Below are 22,695 nucleotides of genomic sequence, written 5' to 3' on the forward strand. Positions count from 1 at the left end.
AAATTACTGGCTGCCATGGCTACAGATACAGGATCCTTCTGCTGTCTGGCTGCACCACACAGGCTGGAAAGAAGTGCAGGATGTCCTCACGGAGAAGCGCGACTGCTTTCGAGGTTGAGACAGGTCTGAGTATTAATGACCAAAAAAGCAGCCTGAAAAACCAGGTAACTGAAGTATCTTACCCAACTTTTAATGGGCATTACTCAATCTCATCTATAAAATGCTTTCAAGGTACACATGTGCACATATACCTTATCTGTGAAAAATTTTGTCCATTTCAGTTCACTTTGAATTCAGGGTTGCCAAGTCCCATAAATAAGCATCCTATCCTGCACTGAGATACAACCCCATATATGCTAAAGCAACCACAGCCTCTGTTTTCTTAGTGACATGGTTTAATAGCGGTAGACTTGGCAGTGCCAGGTTAATGGTTGGACTTGATGATCTTAGAGGTCTTTTCCAACCTAAAAGATTCTACGATGGCGTGATTTAAAATGTAATGTTGTGACTAGAGAGCAGTGGTGCTCCTGGCCTTCGCAAACGTTTCCGTTATTGCTCACTAGTGATGCCAATTTCTAGTTTGGGGCACTTTCATTATGAACTCTGCAATTTAATACAGTACGCTGTGGGAGGGAGTAACAAAACAAGCAACTTTCTGAACAGCAATACAATCTGTAAAAAGAGGGAAAAAAAGATTTCACACAGCCCTAAGTGTTATATCCACATTTCAAACTGCTTCGAAAATTATGCAGATCTACAAACGCTCATGTCAGCCAATACACTTAACACTGGAAGCATATAATCTTGACATGTTCCTGACAAAAACTAGTGGCACGGTACATGGCATCAGAGGCTGCTCCCCGCCGAATCTGCTCCACTTGCGCTTCGCTCTCAGTTGAGATGTGCATGATAACATCTAGGTTTGTCCTCCAGCTTAACAATTTAAAAGAAGATTCGGTATAATAGCTTCTGACAGGGCTGAAGATCACACAGGCTGAACTTTCAAAGTGAACAAATTCTCTGAAAAACAAGCTGGCTGTGACAAACAACTGTTTTTATTTTGCTTATTATTTAATAACAAAGGATTACACAGCACAGAACATAACATAGAAGGAATACTACGAGGCAATAAAAGCAGCTAACTCGCATCAGGCTGTGTGCCCACTGAAAAGGTTTATGATACTGTAACAATCTCCTCAGTGAAATCCTGAAAGTAATTTGGAAACTCACCCAAAGCTCTGTTTCTTACTGAATTTTAATTTAGTCCATCCAAGTAGGGAACATCTTATTGCTGCTTACCACACATACTAATTTTATATGCAGACAAACCCAGGATATACGATGGCAAGCAGAGATACAATGGGGCCAGAGCCACAACCCTGTGGTATAATTATGCAGGTCATCTAAGACAAATGTGTATAAAACCTATATAACCATACCACAGGCATTTCAAACGTATGCCACTTCAGTGACAGAAAAAGCTATTTAGAAACGATTCATCGGGAGACCGGTCAGGTTCTTCGTGCTGGTTGAGATACTCCTCCCACCTGAGGCCAGATGGTTTTGCCTCAGGAAGTCAGTTTACCAGACATCTGCGTGAGAAGGAAATTAATATAAATGTTTATCCCGGCTAAAAGAGCCCTTTAATTAGGTACTGTCAATGTTATCCTTACCGGAAAGCTGGGAATTACCTCCCTGCAAGGCTTTAATGCTCTTATTGGAAACACAGCAGCAGCAGGAGATACGGACACATCGTTCTACCATCAGCACCAGAGGGAAGAGAGACCCTCCTGGGCAGGATCCACGGCTCTTTTCCAGAAGACAAAACGCAGACTGGAATCACAACACCAATCCCACAGCACTTCAGGGTTTGCATATAGAGCTGCAGGCCCACCGTCCTCTGCACCCAGTCCTGGCTAGGTGCTGACAGGAGCCATTCCCTTCCCCTGGGAGGGAAACCAAGGCACGTGGCCAAGGCCATGGCTGGTTGTGACACTGACAAACGTCTGCCTGACGCCTTCAGAACAGGGACTGGGGTGTAAGGACGCACCGTGACACACAAGAAGTTCAGATACAGCCACAGAAATGTCAGCTTTACAGAAAAACATAACAGCTCTGATGCTCACACCTTGACACCATGTGTGCCTGAACGTGAGGCACAGAGGTATTTTTGGCTTTCTGGAAGCCAGGCTGACCAGCCCTTAGCCCAACCCAGCTCATCAGCAGCACGAAGGCCTCAGGGAGCTTCTCTGAATCACTCTTTCTAGTGATAGGGCCATGGAGACCTCAGCTAATGACCAAGAGACGCCAACCTAGGGCACGTCCTCACTGCAATGACCTCAGCTCACGCACACTAAGCTCATTTGGAGCTGGCTAACCCAGCACTGCCAGCCATACCAAGAGGCTGACGGGGAATGAGGCAGGGTAAGAACCCTACCAGACACAACCAGGCACCTGGCAGCAAGATCAGGGTGTGCTGAGCACTGCCTGAGCCCAACGCCTGCAAGAACTCCATCACCTACACCAAGGTAGCCAACGTGTTCCTGCTATTTCTGAGCATGCAACGCCACAGAAAGAGCTATTTTAAGGAGGGAAAAAAGCAAAGCTAAAGTGACAACAAAAACTAGAGCGAAATGAGAAATTGTTCCCACTTTTGATTCCTACTCAGTCCTCTTTAATGCTGGATCAGAGGAGCGATGCTTTCATCAGCGCGGCATCAGACAACGCGGCACCGAGAACATCCTCAGCGCTAATGAGATCGGCCTCTTCTAGCAACTACCCAGGCTTAAGTACCTAGGGACCAACAACTCGTAGGAGTAAACCGGCAAAAAAATAAGAACCCCTATCACTGGCTACAGGAAACAGTTATCAGCAAAGAAATAAGCACCTACACCATTCCCCAATACACTCCTGAATCTCTCTTGAAAAGCAAGAACTTTGTTTTCAAGAAAAATTTTGTACTTTGTTCACAAGTATAGTGAACTGAACATCCATTTCAGACTTTTCTAAGAGGAGCGGAGGTTACCAACACCTGCTGTTACTAACCCACCTCGGAGTGGGCAATATTCTTCTGCATAGCTGTAGCACTCATTCCTCATTTACGTGCTGTAACATGGCAACTTGTTATTCTTTCTACTAAAACAAAAGATTTTCAACAGCAAAAATGAAAAGAATGAAATCTAAGGCCACCTTATTGGGACCAAATGAAATTACACTACAGCAGCAGATCCAAAACAATCTCTGCACATATCAGATTCTAAAGGAAATTGCTGCAGACCATGGGAAATTACAATTGCTCCAGGACAAGAAAGGCTGACTGATCTAATATTTCTGGTTGACACACCTTCTTCCTGGGCTTGTCAATAAAGATACTGATGAGCTCATCTCTCCACAGGTCAGGAAAATATTAGTTGAAAATATGCTATTGCTTTCACCAGGCAAATTTTTCCAGACGAAACGATGGCAGCGAGGCATATTTGCACCTTGCTGGGAAAAACTATTTAAAATAAGGAAGCTGTGAAGCATTTTAATGAAGGTAAATGATTAATCATGATGGTTTCAGTTAAGCAAGTCTAATGACAATGTCACTTTTAAGACACAAGCGTGAGACAACTCATGTGGTGACAATCCAAATACGTCCAACTATCTCATAGCATGGTCTTTCAAATGGTAACAGTGCAGAATGCATCTATTATAGCAGAAAACACTATTATTAGCAGATAAGGCAAACATAAATCATTTTTAAATCATGCCTGGGACTATAGTAGCAGAAATGAAATTCAAAAAGTCAAACAAACACATCATCTCAACAGAAACGTATTACTGAAAAGATCTCAGCAGTAGCACCGCTGTCTTTATTTCTGATACAAATGTATTTGCTAGACTCACAAAGGGAGGATTACAAATATTTGCTTTTGGACAGGTGTTTTGATCAATCTCAACCTCATAAAAACTGCTAATGAGGCAAAAGATGAAAAGAAAAACATCTTAGTAACCTGCAGCCTCTGAGAACAATCCGCTGAGACTGTTATACCCAAAGGTGCTGCCAGATTTATCATTAGATCTTCCTTGGTGACATTACAAGGACAAAAATCATGCTAGGCATAACACTAACTCACCACTTCCACTGCCTCTGATAGCATATACCACTGTGCAAATTAAGTTTCTCTCATCAGACTATGCAGCCAAGACTAATATTTCAAAATTCAGGTAACTATAGATTCATCCAAGTAATCCATCAAGGAATAAAGATGGATGACAGATTTTTTTTCCTTGTGTCTGGTCTATTCTACATTAAAGAGCAGTTTCACTGCCAGCCATCTGGAAATCAATGTATTCCAAGCTTTATTTTATGATTACCAACATTCCCCTTCGTAACTCATTTCTAATTATAAGCAATAAATCATTCCCTCTTGCTTGTAATTTATAACAGCCAATTAAGGCAAACCTCTTATTTAAATAGCAAATCTAGCTTTAAAGCATCACGCATTTTGAGGTACGCACAGCACACATCTAATCAAGCAGACGAACGGTAGATGACGATTTAACTTGGCTTTTGCAGCCAGGGAGGAGACACACAGGGAAGAACCTGCCCTACCCGTGTGACCTAGGTACGCCAGGCCTTGCCAGAACCGAAGGCATGGGTCTTATCTGCCTGATTTAATGCAGAAGAGATTGACACGTTGCGAAACGTGTGCCAGTAGACACCTCAGGGAAGTCTGGTGTCAAGACTTCCCTTGAACATACCAGGAAATGAATGAAAAGGCTGTAACAGGAGAAGAAACTGTAGGTTGGTCTAGGGAGAAGTTCTGGATGGTTTTTCGTTCAGTTTTAACAAAGGTGGAAGTAAATTTAATATTAAAAAAAAAACAACTAAAGCAACTTTTCCTGTGAGAGCATTTGTTTGAACTCTCACAAACGGCCTGGCCTCCTCCTTGCAAACCCAAGGACACCACCATGCACACCCAGGTGCTCACCCTCTCGGTTATCTCTGTTGTACAAGATTTTGCACATTTTATCCTATAGTGTGGCACTTGGCACGAGCACAGCATTCACTTGAATGACTCCTCTCCCTCCCTCACAGCCAGCAGAGGGTCAGGCAGAACAAGGCCATGAAACGGTCTGCAAAGAGAAGATGTCACCAAATAAATCCGGATTGTTCCTTTGGGGAGAAGTCTTTAATGGTGATTTCCTACGACAACTCTTACTGACAGAAGAATTATCAAAGAAATGTACTGGAGGATTTCAGACGAGACAAAACAAGGTGGGTCCAAGAGCACTGGCAAGGACACTGAGAAATTTTTAAATGTATTTGTTCTTCACTGTAGGTCTGAATAACAGGCATGTGAGAGCAAACACAAGAGAGAGGCATCTTATAAATAGCTCTGCTGGGATTTGTCTGCTAGGAAAAAAAAAAAAAAGAACTCTTGTCAGAAAAGTATTTGATATAATTTTGGATGCAGAATTTATTACATGAGAAACTGATCTTAGGAACGTGGAAGTGGTTCCCACTGAGATTTTATTTGGTCATCTCACAGCTCAAGTCTGTTCCAGCTTCGCATCGTGTCATCTGGTAAGAGTTTACAGTAGGAATTGAAGGAACTGGATTTGGAAAAAATCCATCGCAACTGACCTAAATCTGATCTGACCTGAATAACCAAACTAATACAAAATTCAAATATGGCTAGACAGAAGCAAGGAAAGATAATTCATTAGCTGCTGGAGTTCTTTCAAGAGTTTCCTTTCCTTACCCACAAATGAGGGTTTTGCACCCCACTCTGCTTTTCTTCCTAAAAAGCCGTGACGTTGGACGCTACACGAGCACCTCCTTGTACCATTTGCTTTCCTTTACAGACCCCAAAGGATGCAATGCCACAGCACTACCATGACAGACAGCCTATGTGGTTATGCTGCCAACTTCACTTTATTCCTAAGAGCCGGAGCTGAAGGCATGCAGGTGCAGCACCATCTACGCAAACACACAGCAAGTCCCCATAGACAGATCATTATTTATGTAGACCTTGTACTGAATGTCCAACAAATACTTCCGTGACTTTCAAGACTCCTTATCTTCTTTTTAAAAGAGATCTAAGTATTATTTATTAATGTTCTCCAAACACAAAGCTCAAAGACATCTTAGCATCTGGTTTACTCTCTCAGTAGTGAGAATGAAGCACTTGGAAGAAAGCTCAAAAATCACCGGTTTGATGTTGGTGAAACTTGGACAGGACTTCTGGCAAAAACTTTGGATGAGGATGCAACAAAAAAAACCTATGCAAAAGTGTAAAGGGCGGGAGAAACAGAGACCAAAGCTCATACATTTCAGTTTGAAAATAAGGCGTAATTCCTATTATGCCTGTGGATGTATATCTTACCCATATAAAGTTTTAAAAGCTTTATATAAACTATACTTCTAAGCAAGCTTGTAATTAGCTAGGGACAGGCTTGGCTCTAATTATAACTTGTAGAGACACACATTATGGAAATACTTAGCTAATAACCCTAGTGATGCTCTGCTGATGGCTCAAGTCAGGCTGGCATGTGATTGCCTTGTAACCACTGGAGTACTTTCTGTCTTGTGCAAACCGGGATCCCTAAGGAAGCCTGAAGGACCGGTCTGCCAGGTCTTCCTCCCAACTGGATAATCCAGGCTTGGCTGCCGTCGGTGATGTGATCTTCTATGTGCCTGCGTCCGCCTTCCCTGCTCTGTACGGTGTGCTGTGGGATACCTGTTCTCACCTCACCAGGACATGCTGATACCAGAAGGACCAGGGAACCCGATCGATGCGGCCAAGCTTGCACCATTTCATCCAGACTGTGTCCAGTACATCCATCCCTCAGATATCAGCACACACTACGAGCATGCGTCGTACATTAGTCTTTACAGCCTTTTTCAAAGTTAAAATGAAGATGATCCCATGTCCTACCTCAAAGCTAAAATCTCCAAAAACGAACAAGCAAAAGCCCAACAAGATGCTCTGCTACAAGAGCATCACTTCAAGTCAAAGCCTCTGTAAATCCACAGGTTCATGCAGGTCTCTCACAACATTGGATCCAATGTCTACTGAAACAGTAAAGGTCCAAAGAGTAAACTGTACCCTTTTATTCCAACCTTGGAAGCTACTTGCATGGCAATCTCTACTTGGGTCTAAGCATGCATGTTTAATAAATACGGTATGAATCACCGGGAAAACAGCCATTTACCAATGAACATGATACAAGTGTAAAAGAGGAGTTGCCACACGCTATAAGCCCTCGCTTACACATACTATTATGTACTAATGAATCACTGAACTGGGTCCCAGAAGCTCTTCATGTTATAAAGAGCCTATCCCCTTAGGAATGCATTTGGTACAGACAAACAGAGCAGGGTAGAAATGTAGCCACATTTTCCTACGGAAAGAAGATTCTAAATGGAAGTGTTAATAAGGAAAACAAAACTAATTGCTGGTTTAAAATCTGTGTACAATATGTGCAATTCCCTTCAAGAGAGGAGGACACTGTTTCTAATGGAGGGAGCAGACAGTACGGTCTTCTCCAATGGCTTGGGGAAGCCCCACACCATGCTGCTCCAATTAAGTTTGCTTACCTATTGAAAGGGGATCCTACATGGAAAGCAGATTTATTTTCATTTAATAGTGGTTTGCTTTAATACAGCTTAATACTAATGCTAACAGATACGAATTAACCAACAGACACCTCATTCAAACTGCAGGGGAGATGCCTCTCGCAGCCTCTTGCACTGGTTTAACTGGATCAATTAGAAGACTTCCCAGGTTAAGCCTGCGCTGGCCACAGTCAGGTGCATGGAGCTGCTCTGCTGCCACTCCACTGGTCTGCTTGGGGACCAGACCGTAATTTGGCTCAGACAAAACCAGCTGAGTCAGCCTAAATAGATTTTTGCTACCTGTTACCCTTTGATATCGGTTAAAGGGGGCTTACAAAAGCAGGTCAGCCAGCAGATCTGAGGGACAGGGAGAAGGGGCTGAGATGGGCGGGCAGAGCACGCTGCCTTACAGAGCATCCAGATGGCTCCCGACGCCGCCTCTCCCCTCGAAGCCCACACCTGAACGGGCGGAAGGCTGACCTCAATCTTAATCATTTGGGAGGCCAAGCCTTCTGTAGCTGGGAACTGGTCCCTAAAGTTAATTCCTTATCAAAGCAAAACACAGCAAAATTCAATTGTAAATATCTGTCCAAAAATCCTTACCCGAACTTATTTTTAACCCTTCGCTTTTAAAGAAGTCGTGGCCCCAGTGCTTAGTTCTTCAGTCACCAAAAACTGAGCTGCTGAGAAAGGTCAGTGTAAAAGCAAGGCGAGCAGTGCCTATCGCTGATCCAAGTCCACTTAACAGTGGCTACAGAGGATTCGTTAAAAAGAAAATAGCTGCAGCTTCTGGCTCCATCCTAGGATTGCTCATGCACATCCTTGACTTTGTATACATGAAAATAGTGAAAAGCTCTAACAGTTGTGGTTATCTTTCAGCAGTGTGCTCCCTTGGAAATGTACAACTGAAGACCAAATCAGGTCACCTGAGGAGTAAAATGGATGCTGTGCAAGCTACCTTCCTACCACAATTACTAAGATAGGGACTGTGAACAGTAAAAGGAGTTCAACTGACCATGAAATGTGCAAATACTACAATAAATGGATACTTACATGGTCTGATTTATATAAAGTCCCCTCCTATCATTCATATTTTGTCGCTGTATTCTGACAAGCTTTTCAGACAAGTGTTGACATACAGCAGATTTCAGTACAGCTCTAGTAAGAATGAGTAAAACATGAAGTAAACTTTATCCATCTCAACTAAATCCCTGCTCCTTCCTTTGTACCTCAGAGAGCTGCAGCCTGAAAAAACAATTGTACTGAACAGAGAAGACAGTGAATTCCCACTGTAGTTTAAATCCTTCTGCATACTAAGCTCTGTTTGAAGATCAATAAAAAATGTACTTTCAGGTTAATCTGCTGCACTTTGAACTTTAACGTCTCGCATGGCAAAGGAAAAATTCACAGAAAACAACCCAATATTCCTACAAGACCTGAGCTACTTAAAGTTAAGTGCTAGGAAGTATTGTGAGACTTCGCATGCACAGACCCTTTCTAGCATTTGTGCTGCTCGCATCCCTCTCCAAAGCCAAAGGGCTCCCCGCTGCACACAAAGAGAAGGCTGTTTGGGCTGAAGTCACAACTTCAAAGACCAGCAGCACAAAATTTGCCAACTTGCTTTGCCATTCAAGCAAATGTCAGCTGGAACAAAAGCACACCCAGTAAAGTTGTTACAGAATGCCACGCTGGGAAAATAATGCAAATTTGTATCGATGATCAACATAGCTTTAACTAAGTCTAATGAGCAACTTTGCCTTTGTTCTTTTCCATCACCACACTCGTTTTGTTCTGTGAGCTTGAAAAGGCATTTCTGAAGCATCAGTTAAGAAACTCTAGTTTAATAACAAAAAAAGAGCCCCTGCCCTCTTTTTTTTTTTTTTTTTTTTTTTAATGTAAGTCTTGAAAGTGTCGAGTTTAGATTTCCTACATTCTGTACTTGGTCAAAATATGCAACAAATGCCTAAGAAGTGCTTGGCCCCAGTGTGACAACAGTCTGTACAGCCTCACTTGTAATACATGTCTGCCTTTCAGTTGTTTAATCTCCATACACTGCGTTTCCTTTATCAGCACTACAGCATCATTCCAGTTTGCCTGAGTTTTTTGTGTCTACAAAGTATCGTGGGAACATCACTACTTGGCAACCTCACACTTGGGTTTTTAGCATGACGCTACAGACCTCTCTGTTACTTTGCTCGGTGGGTTAGTAAAATGTTACAACAAATAAATAGATGCATACAGTATTTTTTTTAGTGCAATGTAATGCAAGTGCCATATTGTAATGTAAAAACTTTTCAATGCGCTTTTTTTATGGAAAAAGCTTTTTAGAGTAAACTGTTTTAAAGGAACTGAATCAAATTTAAACACATGCACGATAGACTTACATTTGGAAATTAGTTTGGTAGCAATTTACGACCCTTTGACGTGAACTTTCACAGTCGTTCTTAGAGCAAGAATGCATTAGTTCAGAAGTGTAATGGTTTGGCCGCCCTCAATGGGAAAATTACAGCTGAAGCTCCTCGAAGGCTCTTGTTACCTCTAGGCTTCTGAATTTTAATACCTTATTTTAAAATCTTAATAGATGAACAAGAAAGAGGCATAAACCTCTGGTTTCTTCATGACCAAAATATATACTTCCAGCACGAACGTGTCTCACACAAAGGTGTTAATTACCAACAATGGCAAAAAAGTTGATCCAACCAATACCAAATTTATTTACTGCCTCTACAACTTCCCACTGAGTTGTGACATCCATGCAAGGAGTCTGAGCATTCAAATTCCCCATTCATTCATCTTGCTTAAAACGAGTGGAAAACGCACACTTCAGAACGGCATATGAGCAATGTGATATTTTTACCAAATGGCAGCACCACGCAGAGAAGCCCGGAGCAGATTTCCCTCATCTCCCTACAAAAGAAATAGGTGGATGCCATTGAGCGAGTGCTGCCCCAGCAGTTGAACCCTGGGGTCCTGGCCCATCAGCGCTCCTGGCGACACAAGAAGCACATTTGGCAACACCCCATTGGAACAGGCCTCGCTCATCTGCCTTATGCTGATCTTTGCAATGCCCCGTGGCCCCTGCTAACAGCACGTAATGCACTTCAGCTCAGACACAAAATTACACCTACAGCGTGCTCCAGCTTCCAAGAAGCTCAGGGCACGGGCTTGGAAGGTTGGAATCACCGACCCGTTTCCTGCAGACATCACCTAAATGATTTGTCCAAGAGATGCCAGGCTGATGCTTGACCCACGGAGCCAGGCTCTGCCCTCCCCTCATGTCCCGATATTCAAAAGACAACTCCATCAGACTCTCACCCATGGAAAGAGCTAAACTTAGCAAAAGCATGATGGACATAACCAAAGCAGACTGCTCCCAAATGCTGGCATTCACCTTGGCCAGTGTGTGTATTCTCTCACGTGACCAGTATTTTTGCAGACCAGCTTTTGCTTTTCCTTCATTACACAGATCTCAGCAGCACAGTTTAGATAAGATGATGCTCAAGATGATGCCCTCACCTTTTTTAACAGATAACAACATCATAAGTTGAGTAGGTGTCTTCAGGAGTAACAGCTAAAAACTTAGATCCTAGATGTCAAACTGAAATGCAAAGTTGGCTTTAGTTCTGACATAAATAGCATGCAAGTCTCACATTTATTAAAAACAGATGAAACAAGTCCCAATTCGTTTTGAACAGCAGAACTACTGAAGAGACTTGGTGGAGTTTAGCACAGCAGGAGTTTTAGTTGTCTATCACTACGCGTTTAAACACTTGAGGACTTTGCAATAAATGCTGAATTGAATTCACCATCAAAAGACAAAATCCATGTTCTATCTGCCAAAACCTTTAGCAGCCTAAACAGAAAATGTCACAATTGATTTTCAGCAACAGTATCAAAATAAAAAACAGCATTTTAAAGTCTTCAGGGGATATATAGATAGACAGATAAACAGCATAACAGATAGATGGATTTATTGCTATAGGTAATTTTTTACTCCTCCTAAGCAAAAATCAGGCTTCAAATGGGTTGATACAGCTAAACAGATTAAGAACAAAAAACAACTAGTGAGAAATTTTATTTTTAAAATCTCCAGTCTGTCAGGGTCATCAGCCCAGAGGTATAAAGCGAACAGATTTTTTTGTTACAGCACTACTGCTCTATTTGCATTAAGGTTAAAGAGCTTCGTCTCTCCTTGACTGGTGTCAGCTATAATAAACAAAAACATTTGAGAGGAAAAAAACAAAACAAAACAAAACACAACCCTGAGCTATTAAAAGTGTTATTTTGGTGTCTCTTTTACTTCCTCTCCACTTCTGTGAAAAAGTCATAAATTACACTCCAGGGCTGCTTCTCACCCCCAAAACCTCTGCTAAGGGTAGGTCCAGAGACCTTCACCTCTTGCCTCTTGGCTGGCCAGGGACAGGCAGGGCTGGTGTACTCACAGATCCCCTCTTCACTCCAAATTTAACAGGCTTTGTAACACTCCCGATTTAAACAGTGCAGTAAAATAGAGAAAGAAATGCAAGCCAGTGTCCATAAACTCTCAAGCTTGACTGCAAGCATTTACCAAACGCGTGGCATTGGCAAGCAGCACTGCTGAACTGATAAGCTGTCTACCATGCTTACAGACAGGCTTGCACATTTAAAAGGGCTGAGAAATAAGCAACTTTATCATACTGCTGTAAGGGAATCAATGTTAATATTAGAAAAAGGAGTTTGAATAATCAGGCTCTGGGAAATGCGGCTTTACTGAGCAGCAAGATGGACCACTTCTAAACATTAGCAAGTAAACAACCTGTTTTCATATAGCTTGCTCCATATGAGCAACTGAACTGTGTCCAGGATCACAGTAAATCAGATTTTAGTTTTTAATTTCAATTTGCTGCATTGGGAAAAAAAAAACACTTGTCAAAGCAAACGTTCCTACTTAAAATGGAAAATATGTTTCTGAGAGTGGCAACTGGGGTGGGAAAATAATTACCTGAAGATTTGTTTCTTTAAGACTAAACCCACGTCAACAGGGTCAGCAGAAGTGATGGTGGAGGAAGGCCAGGACAGCTCCCTTTCACATGGGGGCAGCTGCTGCCTTCCCTGCGAACAAGCAGGAGGCTGCCACTGCCTCCTCACCTGAGGAGCAGGCAAGCACTAAGCGCCCGCAGGAGACACGAACCAGCTCCTGTCATTTACAAGCTTCTTTTAAGATGCTTTCAAATCCTTTCAACACTCCTACTTGTGTTATTAGCTGAAGAAAAAAGGAAAAAAAGAAGTCTGAGGATGCCGACTCCCACACAGGAAGATGAAACAGGGCCAGAGCTGCAGTTGCACGCAGCAGCCTGGTGTAATCCTCTCCCGGGACCTGGCGTGACTAACTCCTCCAAGTGACCAGGACGTGCAGCACCCTCTGGATTGCCACAGTGTATTTAAGTTCACTTCCAGCTGCAGAGGATGCATATACAAAAATGCTTTACCATCACAGAATGGTTATGGTTGGAAGGGAGCTCTGGAGATCATCTGGTCCAACCCCTCTGCTCAAGCAGGGCCACCTAGAGCAGGTTGCCCAGGAACATTTATCTGTTTCTTCAAGCCTATGAATGTCTTAAGGAACAAATTCAGACTTGGTTTAACCACATATAGCTCAAAAAAGACATGAACCTCCCGATATCTCTCCTGTATTTGGCCCTCAACCTGTATTTTGACTACTCTGTCTTCAACATGGCACTCAACCTGACCGCCACCTTCTGCTGTCCCACTGAAATCCGCCTTTTCCCTGGTTTCATTCTAGTTCTGCCACGCCATATGCTGCTCTTTCACTCATCTATGCTTTAAACGCTTGCATGTTCACATATACGTCGGCTCCTATCATCAAACTACCTGTCTGTATTTCAGCATTTCCTCCAGATCAGCACCACTTTGTTTCTCGCTGAAATCATCCTAATGACTCCAATTCTCTCATCCACGGAAGTGAATGGTTCTCCAAGAAAGGCCTAATGCCTCACTAATCCGTCACGTGGTGCTTCTCCAACACGTGGCCCAAATTGGTCCTTTTGTAGAGCCTCATATCTAATTTGCGGCCCACTATCTCTCTATCTCTTTCAGCCTTATGGCTTTTACAGCTTGTGATCCCATGTACGTCTGCATTTTAGATTATATTTCTTTGGATGCATTAGTCTGGATTTCTTCCAAGATGCTCTTTTTGTTTCCTGCTCTCAGTTGTATTATTTTTTTTCTTAGTGGCCCTGGTTTGCACGGCTGTTTTCCGTGTTCTTTGCTGTATGAGTCACTTTATTGTCTCCTGCAGATTTCATTAGCACAGTTTTCCATGTCATTATGAAGTAGGACTGGGTTTCACACGTTGTTCGAGCTTTCCACTAAGCCTCTTGCTGCAAGCTAGCAGCGCTCTCACTGTTTGCTCAAGCAGATATTGGTAGTCCTCAAAAGGAAAGATCTCGGGGTAAGAGAATCAGCCCAAATAGTCCAGGTTTCCTGAAGTGCTCCAAGGAAAAGGCTCACGGAGTTAGAGAAGCAGGGTGTGCTAACACCATTAAGCTCCTGGAAGGTTTTGTTTTTTCCCATGACCTGTTTTGTTAGGTATTTGAAGGTAACTTCTGCCAGGAGCAGATGGTGTTCAAGCAGACAACTGGCAAGTGATCTACAAGAGTGCACTGAGATGGTGTCGTGCGTGAGTCTGGTCAGTTATCCAAAAAGCGGTACGAATACAACAGGAGCTGCCAAAAGGCATCATTTCTGAAAGAAAATATAGTAAGTAGGACAAATAAACCCACAGGTGAGACATTTCAAGAAACTTTCTGATAGGAGGATGGTGCCTTGTCTATTAGCAGTCCTGTTTGTGAAATGTTTGTACCAAACAGTCTGCGTACCGTTGGAAGTGAGCAACGCTTTGACATGCACCCTTAGAAAAGAAAATGAAAATGATCTTTCACAGACGTGATGGCACAATTAAAACAGAGGACCTGAGAGGCACTTTTTGAGAAATACTTAAACAAACAAATCTTAATCTTCCATAAAATGCCTCTTCAAGTGGCTGAATAAATTTCCTCCAAATTTTTCCTCCAATATTATCCTCTTTAAGACCAAAAAAGGCTAACGCAGGCCTTCAAGTGAATTACACCATACATTATTTATGTGTTTCAGATAATCCCCACTAACTGTCCAAAAACATTTGATTTGCAGAAATTGCATACTCTTCCAGCATAAACATTACTAATGATGGAAAATAAAACCAGAAGGGATTCGTTCCCTTTTTAATGCTAAATATCGCACGAGTAACTAGCATCTACGTAACCTTAATGCTGCCTCAACACGATTTGCAAAATCGTACACAAAATTGAAAATAAATTGTTAGGAGATTATTGAAGAGAAATATTACTGGTAATCTCCTAATAAGACCTGTCACTTTGACCTTCAGCCATGTATTTTAACACCTTTGCTTGCTGCAGTGTTTGTGTGAGCCTAAGTGCCACGAGGAGCCCATTTAGGAGCAGTCCCTTGTGCATTACGCCTCAGCAAACCACAAGCCTGAAATAGCCATGGAACCGTTTAAAATATTTACAGCCAACAAGGTCAAGCTCTGGAGATCCTGGACAGAAATCTATCACGCTCTGAAAAATGGACAGATTTCTTTCAACTCCCACACCCCCCTAAAAAATGTGTTCAACAAAGATTTCAAAGCATTGTTACAACCAAACCCTGCAAATACAGGGAAAATCATGCAGAATGTGTTTTCCCTATCCATTACTCACCTCTCTGCAGCACATAGATAAAATTAATCTTTACAGCATCCCCTATAAAATCTAGATGTGAGGGGTCCTACCAACGAAATTTCAAGGCTTTCCTACATTTGTGGGAAGCAGGGGATGCTGCAGGTGGGAAGGCACAGACAGCATTACGGTTCCAGGTGCCAATGTGGCAGAAAAGCCACATCAAGCTGTTTACCAATGATAGCCCCGATACAGCATTACTCATCAGGGGACGGTAGGGCCAGAGCAGCTGCTCGACTTCAGATCGTGATGTAATTCACAGTGCCACTGCAGGAGCTCCTCTACATGTCCTGAGGTTTCATCATCCGTTGTACGACAGGTCCATGCGTCTCTCATATCAGTACGTATCTCTAGCATTTAATGGACACAGAGACAGCTGCACATTCTGGAAGATCACAATTCATTTAGCATTCATTTTGTGCCCCTTAAGCATCCCTCTTTGGTACGTAATCTTTAAGTGATTTTGATTGTGGTGCCCTAAACATGGTCAAATGATTTTGATTATTATATGACGTTTTCATAATTAAGTAATTCAGGGGAAGTTCTGGTTTTCTGTAGGGACCATTGTGAAAAAAGGTTGTTTGTCCTCTTGCTCCCATTTAAACAGAAACACGTCACTTCTCACCCTAACCAGCAAGTGAATGCTATGAAAGAGCTAAAAAGCCCCCCAAAAAGGTACCTGCATAACCACTAATTAAATATTCGCTGCAATCAAAGCAATAATTAAAGTACGTTAAAACCATTGAAAACAAATCACAGCCTGACCCTACATGTCTCAACCGTTTCAGATAACAGAACTGTCTAGAAACTAAACCTGACAACTTTCCAGCTCACCAGGACATTGGCAAAAAAGGCCCCAAGAAATCTTGTAATTTTTTTAACAAGATCTAAGTCTATCTCACAAGTAAGGTTTTCCACTGCCAGATGGTCGATAGGAATGCTAATGGAAAGAGTTGAAGCTGAAATAAATCTGCCACTTTTAATCAATCACAGACAACTGTGTCATCATCAATAAGCGACTCATGCTATGACAAACTCTCTTTGGTTAGCTACAAGCAAAGCTGATAAAATGCATCACGCCTACGTACTCATTGCCAACACTGGGCAACTTTAACATAGGCATTTTTGAGGGTTAAAGATTATATTTTCCCTAGGAATGCTGTGATTTTGGATTCAGCCTGAAAATTGCTTACAAGAGCAACAGTTTTTAAATGTTTGAAGCTATTTAGATAGCCCAGTTAAAACACACACCAAATTTAAAAGTCCTTTTAAATCAGTGTAATAGTAATCCATTCATTTTGAAATCTCTGCCCATACACACAAGGTGCACTCTCCACTGTAAATAAAAGATAATTATAAAAGGACAGCTATAGGACTTGCTGGCATCTCTATTTCACTCCATTCCAACCCTTCCACACATCCAGGGACCACAAAACCTAACAGAGTCACCAAAGTCACCAAAATAACCAAGTTCTTATGCCCTTTGTAAAAATCTGAAGTAGGAAGAGGAGACCCAAATTGCTCCCCCACCAAAGGAGAAAGAGTTGATCATGTCCCACACAGGTATCACGCAGGTACATGGCTCACAGCAGAAAAAAAAAAAAACAAAACAAACAAAGAGAAACAAACCCTAGCTCTGCTCACAGAGGTTCACAGAGCTGAGCTGGAGCTGTTGCTCAAGGGGAGGAAAGGAAGAACCAAGGGAAAGAAGGCAGCAATTGGTAGAGAACTAGACTTTGCTGGTTACTCTGCTCATGGGACAGGTTGCTTTATAACCACATTTTTGACAGGCTTCCAAATCCAGCCTCTGTTAAGAATTCTGTCTTTTTGCTTTTACTGACTATTGTCCATCAGTGTTGCGAAATATAATTGGAAAAACAAGACTCTAAGATTAGGCTAAGGAAATCTAATATTTTGCCAATTTAGAGGCAATATGGTATTCAGCTGCTTGAAAGGGAAAAGAATAAATGAAAAAAAGTTACTACAGCACAAGAGCAAACAAGTCATTTTGAATCCACTTATGGAGACTCAGGAAATTATAATTAGCCCAAACTTCATAACTTGTCTATCGGTACAGCAATAAGTATATTACTAAAGATGTTTTTCCCTCCTTGCCAAATTACTAACTCCCAGAATCTACCTTACGAAGACCAGAAGTCATCACAAAAACTTTCAGGCTGGTTTTGTGCCTCTCACTGGGCAAAATCACGACAACACAGACGCTGCTCTTCCTTCTATTTATCAGCCAGCTAAGAGGCATGACACCTTTGAAACGACCGAGCACCAGACACGACCAGCTATATTTTGCTTGCTCTGAGCTCTGCTTTTTTGGCGTCCATTCAGGCGTAACCGTGCTGGACAGGATCACTGGAACAGCAGGATCACCCTTCAATATCGTTTTGAAAGAATATTGAACTGTGCACACAGAGAACAGTGTTGATCTATTTTATGAAATAATGAACGCCAGAATGAGTATCCCAGTATCTTCAAAATGTAAAAACAGCAATTTTTAGTCCAGTAATAATACACTGAAAGATAATACGTTAGAGTTATTATAGACTGCTGCAGCATCATAGATTAGACTCATAGTATTGATCTTCAGGAGACCAAATGGCAGATATGTGAATGTTCCCTACAGTTTAATCAGTGTTTCTGAGTTTTGTTTCTCCGTTTTCCTATTTAATCTTTATTTTGTGCTTTTGAAGTCCTAAGAAGAAGAAAAACAAATCCGCTTTTCCCTTTTCATGCCAAATGAAAGGTTCTTCTTCTAGATTTTGAGAAAGACTGAAGTCCAAACAGCACCTATGAGCCTAAGTGAAACAGAAAGAGAATAAATAACACTGAGATACATTTGATAAGAGCTAAAGAAAAGCAGGATCACTAAACACAAGATTGATGACCATCCTAGGGAAGGGAGAAGGGAGAAGGGAGAGGGGAGAGGGGAGAGGAGAGAGGAGGGGAGGGGAGGGGAGAAAGAATGGAAAGTATTTATAGCAATAGCTATGGAAATCATGTTTAGTAATTTATCAGGGAAAGCTATAACACACGTTGGCAAAAATTCAGATGCTCTTAAGTAGATTGTTTTACCATTTCCTTCCAAAAGCATGCACAAAGCCTGAGAACGTACACTTGTTTAATTATCTGCATCGTCAGGGACCGACTCTCACAACTCTTTGCGGTGCCTGTACACATCCCAAAGCACACACTGCTCCACCCTTCCATGGTGTGAACCATCCACTGAGGTCAGTGGGACAAAATCCAGCCCTAGACACGTACAGTACAGAAAACCTTAGGGTGATCCATTAATAAAAAAAACTTGGGGGATTGAAATCACATATTTATAATCTTCCCTACCTCATCATAGAGACCTTTCCAAAGCAGCTAGGTTTAAATTCCTCTTTAAAACCTCTCTTAAATATTAGCGCTTCCACAGCTCTTGCTTTTGACCCTCTAGTTATGGTGGTAAATTTATGGTATTTAAATCATTTCAGATTCACCCTATTAAGACAGTTTAAACTGGGAACTTGCCAGATCTCTCTGAAGCTGTGATGTGGAGCATGGTGTACAGGCGAGAGGAGCTCCACTGGTCTCTTGAGCCTGCCTGAGTAAAGATAAGTCCTGCTATAAAAGCCTGAAATCTTCACCAGCTTGTAAAATGGCTTGAAACCAGAGCCCAGTACGGGTACCCTCAGCTCCACTATGCCTCCCACAGCTCTTAAAACTATGGGCTGTAGAGAGGTAGGATATTGAAGGCCACGACAGAAAAAGTCTTAGCTGTTTCATTTGCTTTAAAATGAAATCAACAGATATTGAGATTGAAAAGAGAGGGAAAGTCATTTAGACAAAACCACATCTGTTACTGAGGCTGGCCTCTCATAAGCACTCTGCAAAAAGCATCTTACATTTGGACTTCCCCGAGTTGCAAATCCAATCAGCAAATGCTGAACCATAAACTTGAGTTTTCTAGTCTCTGGTCTTCCCAGAAAAGTTAATATAATGCTGTGCTTAATGTTTGTTAGCTACTGACGCTGCAACAAAATAATACTGCAAGCTCACTCCAGGCCCTAGGTCCCAGAATTTCCTACAGTTCTGTGATTTAAGACCTACTTATGTTTTAAGGAGCAATTTCAAATTACAACCCAAAGCTAATAGAAAAACTACAGCCTAGTAATCACTGGATCTTAGAAACGTTTCTCTGCCAATTCTCCCGATGAGATAGATATAAACATATAAAAACTGCATTTTTAAGACTTTTCTTTTTTTATATATTCACACATGTATATATATAACGCATGTGTATCCATATAAAATCCAGCAACTGAAGATTACCATGTGCTGAGAGACAAACTTTCTATGAGATTTAAGCATGTTCCTATTTTCTGCGTTGAACAAAAGACAAGTTATCCACTCCTGGAGAAAACACAGGAAGCACCTGAAGATGTCGATTCAACAAAAGCAGCCAGCCTTCGAAACAAGTTTGGGCGAATGACTCAAGGGGGTCAGGTTTCCCATCCGTCACGTTGGGAGACGTGCTTTGTTTTTCGCAGGCAGAGGTTCGAGCCTGAACGCCTGCCCGACAGCAGCAGGGCTGCTGCTGAGCTGCTCATGGCAGCGGGTGAAGGCTCCGGAGCAGGCAGGCTGCTGCCCCGATAAATCACGCCCAGACACAACGGGACCCTTGGAGACAACGGTGTCCACAGTGCCTTCTGATGAGAAGGGCTTTCCTAATCTCTTCGGGTTGGATGGAGAGAAAGGCAGCCAGGGGCTGCAAAGGTCAGCAAGATGAGGTTTATTTTTACAAAGCGGCCACCTCCCAGCCCAGACCTCCCCAGCGAGTAAGTCACTCGCCAGTAACTTACCTTGCATGATACAAAATTCATGCTTTCTTGTGGCTTACACACACCGCACTTTACATGGGACTCACTTCACTCGTTGCAGGAATAAAACAAAACAAATACAGTGGTTTTAAGTCCTTAATTATCCCTTTCTTTTTCTTTTCTTCCCCTCCCTCTGTGTTTTTTTTTTTAATAGAACAGAATGGAACATTGTCATTTCTTGCTTTTAGAGCCGATGAATCAGTATTCAGGTTTATTTTCATGAAATGTATGGCACAGTTCTATCTGAGCCATAAAACATCAGTGTATGCTGAGCAGTAGCTCATCAAAAGCATTCAGAAGGAAGAAAACTGCAAGGAAATGTCATATACAAATCAAAATCGATAACTACGTTTTGCCTGTATAAAATACTTGTGCAATTCTTGTTATACATTATGCAATAAAATCAACAATGCTCACAGAGCACCTATACACCATACTACACTGACCAAAGGAGAGATATCAATACAGCCTTAAATGGATTCTGTAAGGCAACAAATGTGGGTATGCTCCCAGCACTGTTCTCGTGAGAAGGCTCATTTGCTTACACTTGATACGTACAGACCTCACATTTTCTTGAGGTGCTAGTATATTATCTGAAGTTAGTTGTGTACTACGCCAAACAACTATTTTTCTTAAGGACACTTTTCTAACCTAGTTAAACCAAATTCTTTCATGTCTCCAATTCTTTCCTGGTGAAAAGGAATGGGAATAATTTAAGGAGTAACTGGAAAATGAAAAAATGGTTCCACAGATTAAAAGTAGCTCCTGTTACTACAGGAATTTAAGGAAATTTAAGTTATATGTACTCTGAACTTTTCCCATGATGAGACTGAAGCTTTTTCAGCACGTCCTCTCTTACGCTTTAGGAGCACATTATGTTCTGACTTTTAAAATAAGTTATATAAGAAATGATTGGGCCTTACTGTCAGATTTTATGTTCCAGATTGTCCAAAGGTCAAAATCACATTTAGACTGAACCAGGCTGTAGGAAAAGAAAGCTCATACTTCCCCAAAGCATTTTGGAGATTTGAAGAGGTGCAGCAGAGTCAGTACCACAAATAAACACATCGGTGATAAAGGTAGGGTTTTTTTATGCTGCCACATTACTGGGAGACAATAATGGTCCTAGTCTCCTGAACACTGTTCAAAGAAGGAGGAGGAGGAGGAGGTGGAGGAACAGAAGGAGGGACTCTGGAGGGCACAGCCTGATGCAGGAACGCCCAGAGAAGTCCACAGGAGGCATCAATCAATCTCGCCTACCTGTGATGTTCCACCAACAGCCTGCACAAAGGAGTTCACCTTTCTTCTACTCTGCTCCAATCCTTTTTTTTTTCCCTGTAACATTTTAGAAGGCATGAATAAAGTGCAAACATGTTAAAGACGTGCTATATTTGCCTATCATATTTTGAAGCCAATATTGCTTAATAAAGAGTGTTTGCACACAGTTCATTTAGCAGAAAATGGAAAAAGAGCAAGTGTCTAATCCACCATCATCTAACTAGCATACTTAGGCACAGAATTAACCCCTAAAGTGACTTACTAACACACAAATGGGAAAGATCCATCGGCTGCTTCCAAGAGGTGGGCAGCAGGCGATGCTCGCTGGGTATCCTGCCTTTTTGCCTTGCAATAAGCAGTCCTATTTCATAAAACTTCCTGATTTCTGTCATGCTTCTCTGCACCTAATCATTTGATTCACTGCTGATTTTAATCTCTGTTATTAATTCATCAGCTGATTGATTAATTGAACTACAGCTTTAATCTGATGATTGTGTTGCTCAACTTCAGCAACAGCAGTTTTATTTAGGATTCCAAATTATTTCGTTTCTTTACCGCTGCATTGATAAAACCCACACCAAAGTACACAACGCCATTTTTCTAGTAAAGCTACCATGCCACCAGTCTAGGCAGGCAAAGATAACCTTACAAAATAAACATGCCAGCCACTTCATTCTGCTTCCTAATTTGTATGCGTTTCCTTCATACTTCAGATCCCCAAACACCCAGATTAAATATATTGATAACTTTTTAAAAGAACATTGCACTGTAAAGTAGCATAGGTTTCTTTCACATTAAATGCTGCATCTAAAACATCTCCGAATAAAGAGACAACAGCCTATTAATATACACTCAATCCTTCCATCCTGAATGGGACCTCAGAGTGCTCTCAATGTCCAAGGTTCCAGTGCTCCAATTCAGCAAGGTTACACTCAACTTTGAATATCAATACAGATTTCAGATCTGTCACACCATGTCACGCTGCAGGCTATAATAGGCTCATTGTATCCTTTCACTGCCAGCTATCACGGCCCTGTTTGAAAAGAAAGATCTCAAATCATTTACAGTTTTTGACAGCTGCTGAGCCAAGCATGCCTTGAAAAAGCACTCAGGATGAGAGGATCTTGAATGTGCACTTGGGAGACAGGCTGCAGGT

At 41.9% G+C, this 22,695-nt stretch overlaps 1 protein-coding gene across 4 annotated transcripts in view; it reads right to left on the reverse strand.

The window, feature by feature from the left end:
• BRF1 (BRF1 RNA polymerase III transcription initiation factor subunit) overlaps nucleotides 1–22,695 on the reverse strand; it is a 170,159-nt gene that overhangs the window by 11,049 nt on the left and 136,415 nt on the right. Inside the window, exon 16 of one of the 4 annotated variants that reach the window (XM_050711359.1) lies at nucleotides 1,040–1,592. The exons of the other annotated variants lie outside the window; for them this stretch is intronic. Within the exon in view, the coding sequence (XP_050567316.1) occupies nucleotides 1,577–1,592 (16 nt within the window). The 3' untranslated portion in view covers nucleotides 1,040–1,576. Of the gene's footprint in view, nucleotides 1–1,039; nucleotides 1,593–22,695 lie in introns of those variants that run through there. 4 annotated transcript variants of the gene reach the window in all.

This window comes from Cygnus atratus, chromosome 5 (assembly GCF_013377495.2).
Source record: "Cygnus atratus isolate AKBS03 ecotype Queensland, Australia chromosome 5, CAtr_DNAZoo_HiC_assembly, whole genome shotgun sequence".
In the NCBI taxonomy this organism is placed as follows: Eukaryota; Metazoa; Chordata; class Aves; order Anseriformes; family Anatidae; genus Cygnus; species Cygnus atratus.